The sequence below is a fragment of the Schistocerca gregaria genome, chromosome 6 (assembly GCF_023897955.1).
Source record: "Schistocerca gregaria isolate iqSchGreg1 chromosome 6, iqSchGreg1.2, whole genome shotgun sequence".
NCBI classification, from domain to species: Eukaryota; Metazoa; Arthropoda; class Insecta; order Orthoptera; family Acrididae; genus Schistocerca; species Schistocerca gregaria.
The window spans coordinates 496,949,444-496,969,977 of record NC_064925.1 but is presented as its reverse complement, the minus strand read 5'-3'; the positions used below and the strand labels follow the sequence as shown (position 1 = coordinate 496,969,977).

The window sequence follows — 20,534 nt, the reverse complement described above, 5'->3', positions numbered from 1 at the left end:
TAAAACTTACATATTTAACACAACATGCCACAAAGTGAAAGTGGGAATATGAGGTTGTCACATCAGACAAAATACTAATATCAGTTAAAGAAAAACTTGTTACTAATACAAATATTGTAATATCAGTTAAAGAAAAACTTGTAAATATCACACACACCATTAATTTTGCGAGATCTTGGTGCAGGCTGCTGCTGAGGATACATCAATCTGCGAGTTGTTCGCCTTGGCCGTTTCACTCTTGAGTACATATCTTCAAAATTCTGTTGAAAGAAAGTATGAATAAGTTTGTGCCTATTCTGCATAGCAGTAAAATTAATAATGTGTGATATAACAGAATACATAAAAAGAAAAAGGAAGAAATCCACTGATTAAAATAACTAATTAGTGCAGGGTAACTGCAGTTTTGGGAATACATTTTTCTAGGTAATATATTTCAGTGATTAACATTGGAAGATCATAGGTTAATGTAAGTGAGAGATAAACCACTGAAAATGTGAAATCCTGGTACATTAATAACCAGTGTAACAGCCAGAATATTGAACGCAAGCATGCAAACGTGCATTCATTGTGTTGTAAAGGTGCCGAATATCAGATGCGGGATGGAGTTCCATGCCTGTTACAATTGGCTGGTCAGTAAAGATACAGTTAATACCGGTTGTGGATGACACTGGAGCTGTCGTCCGATGTTGTCCCATATGCGCTCTACTGGAGGGAGATCTGGTGAATGTGCAGGCCAAAGCAACATGCAAACACTCTGTGGAGCATATTGGGTTACAACATCAATATGTGTGTAAAAACATCTGGAGTGCAGTTCATGAATGGCAGTACAACTGGTCAAATCACCCGACTGATGCACAACTTTGCATTCAGGTTGCATGGGATAACCACAAGAATGCTCCTGCTATAGTACGAAATTGCACCCTAGACCCCAATTCCAGGAGTAGTTCTAGTATGTCTAGCACACAGACAAGTTGGGTGTCCTCAACTGTCCCCTTCTAACCAACACACGGCCATCACTGGCAATGGCGCAGAAACAGCTTTCATCAGAAAATACAACCGACGTCTGCCATGCCCTGCAATGAGCTCTCACTCGACACTGCTGAAGTCGCAAATGGCAATGGTTTGGGGTCAGTGGAATCCAACTGCAGGGTGTTCGGCTTGGACCTGCCCTTGAAATAATCAATTTGTAACTTTTCATTGTGACACTGTGGTGCCAACTGCTGAAGATGCAGTACGGTGCAACAGAGCAGTAGGCTGAACACAAAGGCCTTCCCTCTCGGTAGTGTCATGCGGCCATCCAGGAATTGGTCTTCCTGCGACTGTACATTCACATGACCACTGCTGCCAGTAAACATATACAGTGACTACACATCTGCCAAGTCTTTCCAAAACATCGCAGAAGGGGCAACCAGCTTCTTGTAGCGCTATCACACGACCTCTTTCAAACTCAGTGATGCATCAATAATGGCTTCTTTGTCATCTTAAATGCACTCTTGACATCATCTTAAACGCATTCTTGACTAACATCAACTCACTGTAAATAACATTCACAACCATTACAGTGTGTATTTAAAGCAAATCTGTTTTGCATCCTCATAGTGGCACTACTCACCTTATTCAACTGGCACAAAATTTTCATAGACATCCCCTTTCAGGCGCAGAAACACGCCTATCAACTTTTGATTTGTTTACTAGCTCCCATCCAATATTTTTAGAGCACAAGAAAACATCTAATGAGCTACAACAAATCTCTCCTACTATTACTAATCTAATTTCTTCTGACAGTAGTGTCCTCATAGTTCCTAGCAGTTCCCGTCTTTTTATAACACTGGAGATCCTCACAAATGGCAACATTAACTTATTTTGGTTATAGCAGATAAGGTAACTTTTTGAAATGATACGACCTACACTTCTAATGAACTGTTTCCACTTTAGATTTCCTTTTTCAAAGAAGTGATGTGACGTGTTAGTAAAAAGGATAGTGGCAAGAACATTTATTTACATTTACATCAATGAATAAGAGAAAATATATTAAAAACAAATCCCATACAAAAATGTCAAACAGGAAACTGCGCTTAAATTGAAACTTTCACTTATTGAAACAGTTGATTATTGTAGAGTAATTGCTGTGGGACTAAGCAGATGCAGCAATTTATGATGCCATTGATTCTATATTAAATACAGTTGTCAGTTACAGAAAATGTATACATACTACATAAAATATTGGAAGGTTTTATGTAATGCAATGTCTTCTGGTGGATAATGCTGGGGGCTCCACAAGACTGCTCCTGAAAATGTGAAATGCTGGAAAACATGTAAATAATTGACACTTTGTGCAAGTACTGAAAGCAGGCTTTCTAAATAAACAAACGTAATGTTATATACATGGAAGGACGCATCGTTCTTTGACTATACAATTGATGATTAATCATTGGATACAGTAAAGTGAAATGGCAACATGAAATGAGTTATAGGAATGGGAGATGGCAGGATGAAATTCAGTTGACAAATTTTAAGTAAATACATTCCACCCAAACCTTTATTATTATTATTTAGTTATAAGTGCTAAAAGAGAAGTGTAGTAACAGCAAATTCTTGACTCTGTGTGTGTGTGTGTGTGAGAGAGAGAGAGAGAGAGAGAGAGAGAGAGAGAGAGAGAGAGAGAGAGAGAGAGAGGGGGGGGGGGACCAGGGGGGGAGAGAGGGGGGGGAGAGAGAGGGGGGGGGGAGAGAGAGAGAGAGAGAGAGAGAGAGAGAGAGAGAGAGAGGGAGAGGGAGAGGGAGAGGGAGAGGGAGAGGGAGAGGGACGAGGGAGAGAGAGAGAGAGAGAGAGAGAGAGAGAGAGAGAGAGAGAGGAAAAGTGGAAAACATCTCTCGTAAAAGAACCTTCCACTGCAGACCAAACGGTTGCTTGAACAGGATAGAGTAAGGACAAGCTTTCAAATATGGTTATCACTGCCAATATCAGTACAGGGTGCACTCACCAGTGTTTTAACAGTGTGTATTCTTTTCTGACAGATTATGCCACCTATAAAGAACATTACAGTGGGTAACGTACCATCATCATACCCAACATGAAAATCAATGCTAAATGTTCAATGTGCACCCCAAACTCCACGCTATAGACAGATGCGGCATAATGGCAATACTGGTTGGACTGTCACATGATACACTGCAATGCCCCCCCCCCCCCAACTTTCTTTTGTGCATGCACATCACTATCAGGGATGCGCTAATTTATTAATTATGAGTTGCATGTTATCGTGTTCCAGTTCCGTCCAGGTAGTAGATGCCAGTAGTCTATTAATTATTTAGTAGGTTATAAACAGGCATATATGTTGAAATCAGATAAATAATACTTCACATAACTGCAGTTAAGTTTTTTTAGTGTTTCATATGGTGAATGAAATCATTTTGCACTTTTAATTTATTTATGAGCCTATAGGGACGTAAAGAAAAAAAGGTATCCACTGTTTAAAAGTCCATAACTTGCAAACCAATTGACGGAGTTGTCTCATTTTTGGTGAAAGTGTATCTTAAAGTCCAGCTTAAAGAAATCACTGTAGGTGTTCGAAACGGTCACCATTAACATCCACACACAAATGATGCCGCCAAACTGCTGCACTTATTACTGAGACTGCAACGTGTTCAGTTGGATATTTGCACATGAATGTACAACGGATTCTCGAAGTTCATCCAATGTGCGTAGCTTTCGTTGATAAACGACATCGTTTAGTGCTTCCAACAGGTAAAAGTCCAGAGGAGTTAGGTCTGGGGAACGTGGTGGATACTCCACAGCACCTCTATGACCTATCCATCTTCCTGGTAGATTTTCGTCATGATACGCCCTAACACCATTTTGGCAGTGGGCTGGGGCACCATCTTGTTGAAAGTAAACTCTTCCGTCTCCATACAAGTCTCGGATGGCACATAAAATGGATGTCGGAAGCTTCTGAAGGTACACCTCAAAGGTAACTGTGCTGTCAAAGAAAAATGGTCCAATCAAGCCCCGACAAGACAACCCACACCACACATTTACTCCTGGCAAATTCACGGCTTTGTCTACATGGACGTTCGGATTTTCGGCGGCCCACTAGATGCAATTGTGGCGGTTTACTGTACCATTGAGTTTGAACTGTGCCTCATCAGACCACACAATAATCTCTGCAAACTCTTCATTATTGCGTGCCATGTTAGTAAACCACTCGCAGTACTGCATTCTGCGATCTGGGTTGTCTCATTCATTGCGTGTAGCAATCGTGGGATGTAGCACTTCCACTTTGCTGTCTTCAAAATTTGCCGAACACTTGAGCGACTCACTCCAGTTTCACAGGCACACTGTCACACAGACTTCTGTGGTGAGCGAGTGAATTGTTATAACACACAACGGGAGTTAGCAGGACTTGTTACTGTTACAGGTCATCCAGATCGTTGTTTGTGTACATCTTTAACACAGCCTCTGACTTCAAATTTGTCTCAAATGCGACGAATCGTTAAATGTGTCGGTGGTTCTGTTTGATACACATTTAGCCATTGTCGTTGAACATCATTAATGTTTTCGTACTTAACATACCACTTCAAAATCGACTCCTTTCATCGAATGTAAGACTTGGGCCAGTGTCATGTTTACTCGAGTAACTACGTGCAACTAAGAACAAAACACTGACTACCTGGTGAATATCATCTGACAAAACAAAACGACGTAATACAACACTTGTGTCGCGATTGCCGGAACTAAAAACTATTACACTACAAAAGATGAGACAACTCCATCAATTACTTTGCCAGTTATGGACTTTTAAACAGTGGATACATTTTTTTAGAGCCCTCTGTATAATGTTACAATCGAACCACGATCATTTTCTAAATATATATCTTAATTTGGGCATTTCATGTCAAGTATTCTAATATCGGAAAATTTCCCATATGACCATCGCAGATTTTGCTGAAATTTTGTTCCAGCATTCACACATGTTCTCAATGAACATTGGGTGCCTCAATGATACAGATAGCTGTACTGTAGGTGCAACCACAATGGAGGATTATCTATTGAGAGGCGTGGCTTCTTACAAGGGGCAGCAGGTCTTTTCAGAAGTTGCAGGGGCAACGGTCTAGATGTTTGTCTGATCTGGCCTTGTAACATCAACCAAAATGGCCTTGCTGTGGTGGTACTTTGAACAGCAAAAAGCAAGGGGTAATTACAGCTGTAATTTTTCCCAAGGGTATGCAGCTCTAGTGTTCAGTTATATGATGATGGCATCCTCTTGGGTAAAATATTATGGAGGTAAAATAGCCCCCATTCAAATCTCCCGGTGCAGATTACTCAGGACGTCATCATTATCAGGAGAAACAAAACTGGCATTATAACGATAGGAGTGTGGAAAGTCCTTTAACTGGGCAGGTAGGATAGAAAACTTAAAAAAGGGAATTAATAGGTTTAAGTTCGATATAGTGGGAATTAGTGAAGTTCGGTGGCAGGAGGAACTGGGCTTCTGGTCACGTGAATACAGGGTTATAAATACAAAATCAAATAGAGGTAATACAGAAGTAGGTTTAAGAATTAATGAAAAATAGGAACATGGATAAGCTACTATGAACAGCACGGTCAATACATTATTGTAGCCAAGATGGTCATAAAGCCCACACCCACCATAGCAGTACAAGTTTACATGACAAACAGCTCGGCAGATGAGAAGGAGATTGAGGAAATGTATGATGAGGTAAAAGAAATTAGGTAGTTAAGGGAGACGAAAATTTAATAGACATGGGGGACTAGAATTCTGTAGTAGGAAACGGAAGATAAGGAAAAGCAGTAGGTGAATATGGATTGGGGAAAGGAATGAAAGAGGAAGACAAATGATAGATTTTTTGCACAGAGTATAATTTAATCATAGCTAATACTTGGTTTAAGAATCATGACAGAAGGTTGTATTCATGGGAGAGATCTGGAGACACTGGAAGGTTTCAGATTGATTATATAGTAGTTAGATTTAGGAACCAGATTTTAAATTTTACGACATTTCCATGGGCAGATGGGGCACTGACTGCAATTCACTTATTATGAACGGTAGATTAAAACTGAATAATTTGCAGAAAGGTAGGAATTTAAGGAGATGGGACCTGGATAAACTGAAAGAACTGGAGGCTTCGGAGGAAGCATTAGGGAACAACTGACAAGAACAGGGGAAAGGAATACTGTAGAAGAAGAATGGGTAGCTCTGAGAGACGAAATACTGAAGGCAGCAGGAAGATCAAGCAGGTAAAGATGAAGGTTAGCAGAACTCCTTGGGTAATACAAGAGATATTGAATTTAATTGACGAAAGGACAATATATTGAAATGGAATAAATTAAGCAGGCACAACAGAATACAAATGTCCCAAGTACAATATGGCTAAACAGGAATGGATAGAGGAAAAATGTAAAGATGTAGAAGCATATATCACCAGGGGTAGTAAGATAGATACTGCCTACGGAAAAATTCAAGAGACCTTCCGAGAAAAGAGAACCACCTCAATGAATATCAAGAGCTCAGATGGGGAACCAATCCTAAGCAAAGAAGATAAAGCAGAAAGGTGGAAGAAGCATAAAGAAGGGGTCTATACAAGGGAGATGTACTTGAGGGCAGTAGTACGGAAATGGGAGAGGACTTAGAGAAGGCAAGAAAGGAGATGTGATACTATGTGGAGAATTTGACAAAGCACTGAAAGAGTTAACTTGAAACAAGGCCTTGGGAGTAGACAACATTCCGCTAGAGCTACTGATAGCCTTGGGAGGGCCCGCCATGACAAAACTCTTCCATCCGGTGAGTAAGATATAGGAGACAGATGAAATACCCTCAGACTTCAAGAAGAATAATAATCCCAATTCCAAAAACCATAGGTGCTGACAGGTGTGAAAACTGCCAAACCACCAGTTTGATAAGTCACGGCTGCAAAATACTAATATGAATCCTTTACAACACAATGGAAAAAATGGTGGAAGCCGACCTTGGGGAAGACTATTTCTCTCAGGGTAAAGGAATAACTGCAGTGATGTGCTGTTATGGAACCCAAGATTTGTCACCCCTAGGTGGCCAATAAAATAAAATTGCTGGCTCATTTGGGTTCATAAAGGTTATTAAAGCATCCTTCTGCTCAGCAGAAATCTCACAGATATTTCCAATCCACCACTGTTTTTCACAAATGCAAGCAGCATATTCTCCTGGTTGAAGGTCCAATGTTAATATATCTCCTTCACTACTGTCAATAATTCTGGGCAGAAAAGATGGTGCATCATATGAAACGCTGCTGCCCTGAATCGTTGTGTCATCAACTGGAAGAACATCATGATTTTTCTCTAGTTCCTGCTGAAATGTGCCATGTTAAAAACACTGTTCTTGTAATAAAAATTATTTCAATCAATTTTTTCTCTGTTGATGTAAGCAAATTTAACACTCTCCGTGCAGAAGCAAAACAGAGTGGTCCTCCAGAAAAGACAATATGCTGCATGCATTCCTAAAAAAGAATGGTGAATTGGAAAGAGACTTCAACTGAGCACACTGAGTAGAAGGATGCTTTAATGAGCATTATGCATCCAGAGTCCTGGCAAATTTATTTTATTGGCCTTCAAGGAGTGACATGTACTAGGTTCTATAACAGCACATTATTGTACCAGGTGATCAAAAAGTCAGTATAAATTTGAAAAAGGAATAAATCACGGAATAATGTAGGTAGAGAGGTACAAATTGACACACATGCTTGGAATGACATGGGGTTTAAAAAACAGAAATTCGAAATATGTCTGACAGATAGCGCTTTATCTGATCAGAATAGCAATAATTAGCATAACAAAGTAAGACAAAGCAAAGATGATGTTCTTTACAGGAAATGCTCAATATGTCCACTATCATTCCTCAACAATAGCTGTAGTTGAGGAATAATGTTGTAAACAGCACTGTAAAGCATGTCCGGAGTTATGGTGAGGAACTGGCATCGGATGTTGTCTTTCAGCATCTCTAGAGATGAGGGTCGATCATGATACACTTGCAACTTCAGGTAACCCCAAAGCTAATAATTGCACGGACTGAGGTCCTGGGAGGTCAAGCATGACGAAAGTGGTGGCTGAACACACAATCATTACAAACCGATGCAAACAAGAGATCTTTCAGGCGTCTAGCAATATGGGGGGTTCTAATGAAAACCCATGTCATTCCAAGCATGTGTGTCCATTTTTACCTCTCTATCTACATTATTCCGTGGTTTATTAAGTTTTCAAATTTATACTGACTTTTTGATCACTCGGTAGTTATTGCTTAGTGACAGTCTAGTTGGCAGTATAGTTCTCCTCATGACATTCAACAGCAAATTAATGAAAGCTGTAACATATTCATGGTGCTTGAGGGAAACATAAACATCGGGTCCTGAAGAGCCCCTTCTAGCTTTGTCCTCCGACACTGAAAGAAATGTATCATCAGGGTTGAGATCCTGCGTCAAGAAACCCTGAAAGGCTTGGGAACCTGTGGCAAGGAATTCTATCAGTGGCTGCTGTTGCACAGCTATTAATCATGTGTGGGGGGGTGCTGGTTTTCTCACACTGACAGAAACCAGCAGTGGTTAAGCCACCATGAACCATAGCAACACGTTTACACAATTTGTCATCAGTTAATATACACTGCAAACTACATCAACACACTACATTTTAAACTGGAATTAAACTAGCATGTCAATAGCAGTGTGTACAATAAAAAGAAATAATAAAAATACTAAATAATGTGAATCCAAAAATGTCAAGCAGACTGCTATCGACTTCCCCAAAACTTAAAAAATGTGACAATTCTTTAAAACTTGAAGACAGTTTATATGATGGGTGCTGTAGCTGATGTCCAACAAATTTACTACCATGATGTCCAGTACCTCTCATAGGGAAAAAAATAGTACACTGAAATATGTCATGATGAGCCATGACAAAATACACGACTTTTTCTTCCTAATCATCAGGAACTTTGATACTACTTTTGCCAGAGTGTGCTTAATATTTGAAGAACATAATAAAGAAGTCAGATTTAATTAAGATACCAGTGAAATATGGGGTATATCTAAAATGCACCATCACTTTATCGTTTTCTAGTGTCTTGGGTACTTGCATCGCAAAAGAAATCTAGTTTTTTATGGTCATGGTCTTTCTAATGAAAAGGGTACACAAGTTTGCTGAAGGCTTTTCTGTGAAAGTGAGCTATTACCATCAATTTGTAAACTATTGGAAAGCAGCAGGAAATTGAAATTGCGCAAGGTTTCCAGTTTTATCCTGGAATTGCTTCAAATTATTCATATGAAAATTGCCTAATTTTTTAATATAATTTCGCTTAAGAGTGTGCAAAAAGTTGTAGAAGATGGTCTAGGTTTGTTTCTATCAAGAAAATATTATCGGAGATGATATGCCTCTAAGTTGTTGAAAACTCAGGGATGCACTTTCGATCATTTCACTATGGGGTCAAATAAATGGCTAGATCTCTGAAGTATCATATTGGTGAAAGTAAAACTTTACCAATGTTCAATGGGGACATGTGCAAATGTTGACACAAAATTTCAACAGAATCTGTGGCCGTCATGCGGTAACCTCTAAAGCACTTGTCTCGCAAGATCACACAACACACATTGAGCTGTAAACATGTCACAGCTTCCACATTACCAAAAAAATTAGAAGATTTGCCAAGATTGATAAGTAGTTTGGATTCTACGTTAAGCTTTCTTGGTAGGAATAGCAGGGTAAGTTAAGAAACATACAAGCCACCGACGTGATGGCCAACTGAAAAGACCGGCACCAGGTTGCTAAACTACATGGAATTATTATAATTCTTACATTAAAAATCCTCCATCTCTTTTCTCTATCCAGAAAATGCTCTTACTGACAGATTTAGTTTGTTCTCAACACTGTAGTTATCAGCACCCTTTAAATATTTTATGAGATGAATGTAGTCAAAATATATGAAACTCAAATATGCTGAAAGCTACGTACAATCACATTCTCTCTCTCTCTCTCTCTCTCTCTCTCTCTCTCTCTCTCTCTCTCTCTCTCTTTCTCTCTCTTTCTCTCTCTCTCACACACACACACACACACACACACACACACAAGAACCATCACTCTCAAGCATACAAAGCTGGAAACTGTAAACATTGTGTCTCTCTTAAAACATATTGTTACAATATGAATTATAAAGTCTGAAACAACACAGGATAGTAAGCCTGTAAGTGGCTGTTGGCTTAGATAAGAACTGAATGAGCTAACCATGCTCCGGAAACACTAAAAACTCCTAACATTTTCTCAGACCTGAGGGAGAGAGGGACTCTCATGTTGTGAGGATGAAGGAAGATTAAGATGAAGGGAAAAGCAACAGAAAGAATAGGATGTCAAAGATAGGGCATTTGTAAGCACTCTGACAGCTTCTGTTCAGAGGCACAATGGACAGAATGAGAAGTAAAAAAACATGGATTAGGAGAAAATGAAGTTAAAAGAATACAGAAATTAAGAATGGAGGGGAGGGAGTTATCTACAACCTGCACGAGAGATTTTCTGTGGCTCAAAAAATGAAATTCCCTATCTTTTGTGCCTTAGTCCACAGGGAAAGAAAGACAGATGAAAAACAAAGCAAGCTAGGGTTATAAAAGAGGTTTTAGACAATAAATATGATGTTGAAACATCCAAACATTAAAAACAAGTGCAAAACTAGGACTAATATATGGAACTTTGTGGTGATCCCACTTTTACCAACAGAGCTATCCAGGCACATCTCACGGCCCAACTCAAAGATTCAACCCAACAGTACTTATCACCTACTTTGCAATATCTTGCTTACTTTCTAATGACATTGCCACTAACAGGGCATTAAAACTATCTCCCTTCCTTTTTCAATGCCTCACCCTGAAGGTACTGGAGTAGAGTGGCATTCCAGTTCATTTACACTTAAAACAATCTGTCACATATCACATATTTTGTATTTCAAAAGATATAATAAGAAAGAGGGGTGAGGAAGAAGACAGGAGGGCACAAAGGAAAGCTGTAACAGTATTTTAAATGACAAGAAATATGCTGGGAGAAATCATTTTCTCACATAGTAAAATTCCATGGTTCCTAATTATCATATACGGCTTTACCTCAAATGTGTAATATTTCTGATGACTGATGACATGGATAAGTAGAGAGTTTTATCTGTACATGTAATGTAATCGCACATTGCTTTCTTAAAAGCCTTCAGCGTACATTCTGCAGAGTCAGATTACTATTTATTTCAAAATATCTTTCTTATGTGGTTATCATCATGGAAATATTCAGTAACTGAAAGGCGTATATACAAGGCACAGTCTTACTAATAAAGTTTGTTAATTGAGCTGTTATATTAAACATTTTGTATTTGCATTTCCACTGTTTACTGCCACAGGACATTTTCATCTTCTAACCAACATTTTGAAATTTCATATTTCATCTTTACCTCTGAAAACTGACAGTTAAGTGTTGCAATTCATTTTAAAACCTGAATGTACAGAGCTCCTGAATTCACTACCATAAAAAAAACTTAGAACAACTATGAAACAGCAGATGATTTATTCAGTTTGTGCACAGTTGTGTGTGCTACGTTGTATCATTCATACAAGTTTTCCCAGTAAAAGGCATAATTCACGTAACTGGGGGAGAGGGTTCGGGAGCAACTTAAGCTGGAAATTTTGTTGCTGATCAAAAAATCTATGGTACAACTCACATCATCTACAGCAGCAGGCATTTCTACCAATGGTTGTCTCTTTTTCTTGCACGTCTCTTTGCTGGTGTCTCCCTCCTCTTCTTCAACCCGCTCTTGTGTACGAGAACTGCCCTCTGTGCAGCCTTTCTCCACTTCTTCCTTGTCTGGCAAGAACATTGGGTAGCCTCTCAGAGTCTGAGTTCCAAGTATCCAACTCGTATTGAAGTTATCATAAAGAAGTTTTCGTTGTCTAGTACTGCGCCTAACACCTGTATAAAATTACACAAAAAGTATGTCATGTAGAAAAATGAAATCTGTGATCAAGGACACCACTGTACACTTTTAAAGAGAGGGGCTAATGAACAATGTTACTGACCTTCAGCTTCTTGTGCATCATCACCTTGTTTTTCAATCCTGCTGTCATGACCATTTAATTTACTACTGCTCCTATGCTCTCTTCTTGAAGACGTGCGTGAACTTCGAAGGTGGGTCCTATAGGACTGGCGTTGGCGGCAAGTCCTGCAATGAAAAACATTCTTGCAATTGTACAAAGTCTGACAAAATGCACATAGGTTAATATTAGAATATTCACTATTACTCTTAAATTTACACAGTACCTCTTAATTTAAGTATATGTGGGTCCTTTGAAGCTATTGCATTCTTTTAGATAATGTGTCTGTGCTTAGTGGGTTAATGCTCATTCAGTGTATTTCTACACGAGAAGTTACTTCTATTTGGTCATTTCCTTGTTCTTTGAGTCATTACACAGATATGAAATTCTGAACATATCAGTTCCAGACGCAACAACATTTAAATCATGCTGTATTTCAATCTCATTAAATGGAAAATCCAGGACGGAAGGTAACAATATTATGGAAAGGAAAGTTGCTACTCGCCATATAGCGGAGATCCTGAGTCACAGATTGGCACAACAAAAAGATGGTCACAAATACCTGTGGCAGTGTGGTTTCAGTTGCACGAGACTGCAGTCGTGTGTGTGAGTTGTATTTGTGCACGTGCTTTGGTGTGTGTGTGTGTGTGTGTGTGTGTGTGTGTGTGTGTTCTATAGCTGACAAAGGCCTTAATGGCGGAAAGCTTTATTTGTGACAGTCTTTTTGTTGTTCCAATCTGTGATTCAGCATCTCTGCTATATTGTGAGTAGCCACTTTCCTTTCCATAATATTGTATTTCAATTATCTATCACTTTTTCTTGACAACAACAAAGTAAGAAGTAGTCCTGCCCAAATTTTAAAGAAATAATTTAATTAATACTGTTTCTGCCAAGTAAGAATGCAAAGTACGTCAATAATCAGTTATTTTGCTAGATATTCATTACAGCAGCAGACAATTTTTCACATATTCAAACTCAAGCCTACATTAGAGCGGAAAAAAGGGGGGGGGGGGGGTCATCTTTCAAACAACACAATGTAACAGTAACAATGACTCGAAAACATCCAGGTGAACTGTGGAAAAACAAATGTAAGCTAATACGCTCCACCAACTTATGTGTGTGTGGGTATGAATGTAAATGGAATTCAGATACATGTTGAAAAAAATAATAAAATAAATGAAAGATGCGAACATTTACAAACAAAATCATCAAACCAGTCAATGACATGATTGATGCCTTTGAGAGTTCCAAAGCCTCCTTTGATAACCTAGCACTGATTGGCACTCCTGATACATTGTTATTTTGAATCACACTAAACAATTATGAAACAATAATGCATGTTTCAACAGTTGTTTTTCCTTTCTCCTACTAGCACATTTTAAAATTAAATGATGGCAATTGTGGTGTCTTACAGACAACGGTTGTTTAGCTGAGGAATTGTAGTAACTTAGTGTGAAACCTCAACCTCAGAAGTTTTCGTAAATAATATGATACACTTTGGGCCATTAAACAAACTATGACATCTTTCGAAACAGTAGACAAATCTACCATCGCTGAGAAATATTTTCTGGTATTTAAGAGAAAAATTTAAAATTCTTCACAGATGGTTCAGAAACATTTAAAAGGCTAGTTGACACAAGATGTCATACTAATCACATGATATCATACTAATCAATGCCTGCACTGTATTTACAGGATTATGAAAAGTCAGAATTTTTATCTTTCTGTGTGTGGTTTTTAGGACATTTCCACACGCCTGAAGGAGTATTGTTCTATTTTAAGGACTGCTAACAAGAGCCATGGCAATGAGTAATCGCCTATATTTGCAATTAGTATCTCTCTCTCTCTCTCTCTCTCTCTCTCTCTCTCTCTCTCTCTCTCTCTCTCTCACACACACACACACACACACACACACACACACGAGGGTGGAAATTTTAATACAACAGTACAGTTGTGGAAGGCATGCATGGGCTATAAATGTAAAATGGATAGACATTATAGAAGCATCAAGAGTAAGTGAAGGAGTAGTAATGTGATCTTATAGCAAGTTATTGAGAAGCCAGGTTTTAATGGAGTCCTGAATCGAACTGCAAACGTTTGGAGCTGTGGGGACAGACAAGATGTCCCAATTAAATTATAGATGACAAGTACCACGAACAAAATGGGAAAAAGAACATTAAATTTAAGCATTATTTGAACTACTAGCTTGTCCCAGAATGAATGCTGATAGGTGAGACTTAAAAATGAAATGTAAACCACAATCAAAAACAGTGTCGTGTCAACTGAGCAATAAACTGGGAACATTCCTGTTAAGTGCGCACGCACACGCACACACACAGCATGGCTACCAGGTCAGAGGGAGTCTGGTCTGCCAGCTAGGAATGCGGGAGGGAGGAGCGGCAGGTATAGTTCAGACAACTGATGGGATAGCAACACACGGCAAAACCCACAAGAGGATGTGAGCTGGGAAGGGGTGACAGGATTGAGGAAGAGAAAACTCATGTGTGGAAGGTGTGGGGGCACAATGAGTTACTTGAGATTGAAGCCAAGATGATTAAGGGAGCGGAGGATTTGTTGGAAGAATAACTACCATCTGTGCAATTCAGAGAAGCTGATGGCAGGGAGAAGGATCCAGATGGCTTAGATTGTGCAGCAGCCACTGAAATTGAGCATGTTGTGCTCGGCTACATGTCATGCAACTGTATAGTCAACTTTGCTCTTGACAACAGTATGGCGATTGCCATTCAACCTGGTGGATAGCTGATTGATAGTAAAGACTGTGCAGTTTTTGCTGTAGTGCTGAAATATGAGATGGCTGCTTTCACAGGTGGCACGGCCTCTAATGGGCTAGGATAAGTCTGTAACAGGACTGAAGTAGGAGGTGCTTGATTGCGCATGTCTTGCACTTTTGTCTAGCATACGGATATGATCTGTGTGGCAAGGGGTTGGAAGGGGTAGTGACATAAGGGTGGACTAGGATGTTGTGTAGGTTGAGTCTACAACGAACGTCACTTTGGGGGCGGGGAGGGGGTGAGGAATTTCGGGTAGAAAGTCCCTCATTTCAGGGCAGGATGAGAGATAATCAAAGCCCTAGCGAAGAATATGTGTCAGTGACAGGGAGCTCTCCTCTGTAGCTGACTCTTTGGTGTAGTGGGAGGATTAGGGGTGTGTGAGAATATGACAAGAGAAATATGTTTGTAGACTGGTTTTTGGAGGTATTACCAGTCTGTGTAGGCTTTTGTGAGGTCTTCAGCACACTGGGAAAGTGAGGAAAGGGGGGGGGGGGGGGGGGTGTCAAAATGCAAGTACTGTTGGTGGTTAGTGGATGAGGTGTTGATAGCATGTATGATGGTTTACCCATATGGATGTGTTTTATTTTTCGCTGCTTATTTTTATCCATAAATTCACCTAAGTAGTTTATGGCAAAGAGTAAAATGCAACACACCTACAGTGAGAGAGAGAGAGAGAGAGAGAGAGAGAGAGAGAGAGAGAGAGAGAGAGAGAGAGAGAGAGAGAGAGAGAGAGAGCAAATGAAGAACATTAATTTGCTTAGGTTTATAAAAACTTCTAATCTTATACAGTCTTTCTTTTTCCATCCATGATAAAGAGGGCACATGAATTTCTAATTAGTTCACAAATAATGTGAGATATACGAATTCTTATGGTACGAAAATAACGTTGCTTTCAGCTCTTTATTTCACCTTGTAACAGTGCTCACTTGTCGTCAGAAACTTTGTGACAGCAAAGAAAAATTTGAAAACTATGAAAGTGACAGTAATGATGTCAATGAAATAATTAACATTTCCTTGCTCTCTAATATTTTGAAACATAATGTATTATGCAAAGAAAGAGGACTGGAATTGAAAATAACTTCACACATTGGTTTGGCATGTAAAATGTTATTGAAGTGTAACAAATGTGCTGCAGAAGTTTCATTTTCTAATTCTAACAGTATTCCTCGTGGTGGTAATAGTGGAAAGAAAGTGTATGATATAAATGTTAGGCTGGTGTATGGCTTGCGTTGCATTGGCAAGGGAAGTGCTGCACGGACAATGTTATGTGGAATTATGAACTTGCCAAAACCACTAACCAAGTTTGGATTTTATAATGAATTGGCGGTATCTTCTGCTGAAGATATTGCTCGAGCAACAATGAAGAAAGCAGTTGAAGAAGCTGTGACAGGTAATGGGAATTGTAGAGATTTAACTGTTGCTTTAGGTGGGTCATGGCAACGTAGAGGTCGTAAAAAATCTCTACATGGAGTTGTGACAGCTACCAGTGGAGACAGTAGCAAAGTTATCAATGTTGCTATTCTTTCAAAACATTTTTGATGTGAGGGCAATACCGCAGATGAACATAGTGAAAGTTGTGAAGCAAATTTTCACGGCAAGAGTGGAGCGATGGAAGTAGAGTGAGTGAAAGCTTTTTTTTCCAGATCACAGGAGTGGTATAATGTACGATACACTATCTGTGCCCCACAGGTGAAGACTCATGGTGTAAGTACCAATCAGGAAAGGAATATGCCCATAAAAACAGTTTGCCAAATGCTGTAATTAAGCCCATATTCAAAGATTTATCACAGCCAAGTTTATTGGAGGAGTGTTTACATGGGAAAACACAAAATCCAAATGAAAGTGTAAATAATTTAATTTGGATTAGGATTCCCAAAAGAGTGTTCTACAGATAAAAACATTGCATTTTGGAGTGTATGATGCAGTGGCAACACACAATGAAGGAAAATGTTATCGAATGTGATGTGCTGAAACGTTTAGGTTTCCAACCAGGACATAACACCATTTCCACAATGCATCTAATTTATGAAGAAAGACTAAGATGTGCAGGAAGAAGAGACAAAAGCCTACACATGCAGCAAAAGGGAAGAATAAGACCAGTGAAAAGGAAACTAACACTGGAAAAAGAAGAGGATGCTGATAATCCATCATATGGGAGCAGGAATGCATTAAAACACTTTGGAAGCCATTTCCCAAAACTTTAAAATTTTCACCTTTGAGGAACATTTTCTCAAAAACTGCAACAGTATATCAATGAAATTTATACACAATATTGTTTACTTCTTTTCCGTCATTTTTATAACAAATTGTAAAAAAATTCAAGAGTTATAGAAGAAAAAGTGCAAAATTTCAGAGAAAAAAATAAGCATCTGTTTTAAAAAAATTGTAAAACAAAAACCAATAAATATTACTTAACATGGCATCATAAATTTGTAGAGAAATAATCACTGAACATGTAGTCCAAATTTCAGAGCAATACGTTTAATGGTTTTCGAAACAGTGTTCCTTCTATTTGCGAGATGGATCGTTCCAGCTCCCCTTAAGATACTAGCATTTTGTCTTCCAAATGTTTACAATTCGTACAGAATTTATATTTGTTTATACGTCAACAATAGAATTTAAGTTACAAGACAATTACTGATTTCACCCTATAATAAAACATACTAATTAGGAACAGCCAAAATAAATTAGAAAATCAATTACATACATAAAACTAAGCACAAAATTAGATCTGATGTCATATTCTTTAACACTAAGGGCCAACCTTTCTCTTTTTATAAAAATGCTGTTTATATTCACATATGTTAATGGTAATAAGTTAAAATGAAAAAATGAATTTAAGGAGGAAGATAGTAAAACAAGAAGGGAAGTAAAGTTATCCCAGCTTTCTTCGTCACGTCCTTATGTATCTATTTGTATCAATGGTACCTGTAATACTTTGGAGAAGCAAGGAATTTAAGCAGACTAAGCTGGATACCGTAACACTGTCTTTAAAGAGGTTCACACAACTATCAACTAATAATACAATATTATTTGTTACAGATTTTTCTTGTATGCGAAAAATCGTAAGCCTGACTGCCTGGAGTGTGCAACACAGTGCATGAATTAGCTGAGACACATGCTCCCAAGTGAAATCACTTTTGTTTCACCTCTTTTATGGCACCAGCAAATTTCCATTATAGTTATTCTTCTTAAAATTACTAATTAATCAGTAAAAGGGCCATCAATGAAGTGGAAGTCAACATCCAGTAATGTGTCATATTGGGTAGAGGGCAATGGACCAGTTGAAGCAGATGGAAGAGAAGGTGTTGTCATTGAGAAGGACTATGGGTATGGTGTCTTAGCCCAGAGACCAGATCTCGCAGACATCATCAATGAACAAGAACCGGGCTTCGGGATGGGAGTTTTGAGAGGCTAGGAAGATCACCTCTAGATGGTTCATACACAGGTTGGCATTGGACGATGCCAGGCAGATGCACAGATTTGTTTGTAAACCTTCCCTTCAAAAGAAAACTGGTTGTGGATCAGGATATGGTCAGGAAGTTATATAAGGAAAGAGGTGGTGGATTTGGAGTTTGAAGGAAATAGAGAGAGGTAGTATCTGTTAGTGGCAAGGCTATGGGCTTGAGGGATGTTAGTGCATATGGAGGTAGCATCAACAAAGACAAGTAGGGATCTAGGAGGTAAAGGAGTGGGGATGTTGGAAAGTCAGTGAAGCAAGTGGTTGGTATATTTGATATGGGAGGCTACATTTCAGGCAACAGGTTGGAGATGTTGGTCAACAAGAGTGGAAATTTTTTCGAGCTAAGAACAACAGACAATGGTGCGTCCAGATTTTTGAATTTGTCGATTTTGTGGGGGTACATAGGTGTGTGTGTGTGTGTGTTGGATTGAGAAGAGAGAGGGACTGAAATGAAAGGTTCTGAGAAAGACCTATGGATTTCAATAGGGAGTGGAGGTTATGTTGGACTTCCAAGATGGGATCACTCTGGCAGAGCTTGTAGGTGGATGAGTCAGGCAGCTGGCAGAGGCTTTCCATCAGGTAGTCACTGTGATTCATAAACACAGTGGTGGAGCCTTTGGCTGCAGGTAGGATGATTCGGACTAAATCTGTTCTCAGGTTGTGTATGGTTGTACTTTATTCTGCCAAAAGTTGACTGTTTATAAGAAGAGACCCGGGTAACTTGATGAGGCCACGTTGGAGATAAGAAATTCCTGAAAGCTGACTACAGATGGTTAGATGGGAGAGGGCCACAGCTGGATGGTGGTATTACCTGGGAGAGATAATTCACCATTGGAATTAGATTGGCTTTGGTTGGAGGGATTGGGGGCAAACAAGTATTTTCACTGTAGGGATTGGAGGAGGAGGAGGAGGAGGAGGAGGAAGAGGAGGAGGAGAAGAAGAAGAAGAAGAGGAGGAGGAGGAGGAGGAGGAGGAGAAGAAGAAGAGTAGGTCTTTGACAAGTCCAACATGTTAAATATATGGCAGGGCAGAAGGTTACGTCTTTGGATAGGACTGAAACTTCTACTGGACTGAGGTTTTTGGTGTGGAGGTTACGGACAGTGTTTTGGTTGAGTACTTGGGTTCTGTGTTTTGTGAGGCGTTGTGAGGGAGTTTTGGAGGACGTGGTACATTGAAGAGATCAGCTACGCAGGGTCTGGGTGCCATGAGGGATTGACGAGGGGGTTCATGGGGGAGGAATGGGTGTTGATGGATAGTAGTACCCTTATGTGGGAGTAAGAGGTCAACAGGCTGGACAGTTTATGGAGATGGTGTCTCAAACTCTCCTCCAGGTGTTTGAATGCAAGGGTTTCTATTTCGGAGTGTCGCCCTAACCGCTGTCTGCTTCACGTCTTTTGTGCAGCGAACTACCTTAATTTAAGTATTAACTGTATTTTTCTTACTTGTCATTTCTTCTTCCGTGTGTTTTTGCTTTTAGAAAGCTGTAATTGTCGAATGCTAGTAATAGTGTTCCATAGATTTTGTGTTTGTTTTGAATACAGTCAGAGAGAGTCCCTTTAGTCAACCATAGTGCCAGTAGTGCTATTTTCATTGTTTACTACAAGAAGTGGTTAGCAATCACAGTTTAGTCAATAATCAGCCGCCTTTAGTGAATTAGCAGTCTAGTTAAAAGTTGATTAAGTCTCGTCAGTAAATCGATTCCCTAGGATGGATAGGATGTGTGACTGCTGTGTACGGACGCAGGAGGAGCTGGCCACTCTTCGCGAACAGCTGAGCGTGTTGATGGCTGCGGTCAGCCGTCTTCAGGCTGCTGCCTCGGAGTGTAGCGGCAGTGGGAAGTCTGGTGCATCGCAAGGTACACCCCAGGTGTTACATGCTTCGCCCACTGTCCCTGCTGTCGATACATCTTCACGGGTACCGGGTGCGGTTGGGCCACCCTCTCCCCAAGGGGAGTGGCGGGTTCAGCGGCATTCGCGGCGCACGAGGCGGAGGGTAAATGTGGAGGCTCGCTGTGTGGCATCGCCCGCTCTGCCTGTGAGTGGACATGTGGCTGCTCCTTCAGCAAGGTCCGAGCAGGCACACGGGGGGAGGGGTTTATTAGTTATTGGGAGCTCCAACGTTAGGCGGGTGATGGAGCCCCTTAGTGAAATAGCGGAAAGGTCGGGGAAGAAGGCCAGT

The 20,534-nt window shown here is 39.8% G+C and overlaps 1 protein-coding gene across 2 annotated transcripts in view; it reads right to left on the bottom strand.

Moving 5' to 3' along the window:
• The window catches only part of LOC126279024 (ATPase family AAA domain-containing protein 2-like), a 215,332-nt gene that overhangs the window by 117,450 nt on the left and 77,348 nt on the right, over nt 1–20,534 (bottom strand). For both annotated transcript variants that reach the window (XM_049979414.1, XM_049979415.1), the window contains 3 exons: nt 12,087–12,229; nt 11,732–11,979; nt 158–260 (listed from right to left, as the gene is read on the bottom strand). In XM_049979414.1, the coding sequence (XP_049835371.1) occupies nt 158–260; nt 11,732–11,979; nt 12,087–12,229 (494 nt within the window). The remainder of the gene's footprint in view (nt 1–157; nt 261–11,731; nt 11,980–12,086; nt 12,230–20,534) is intronic.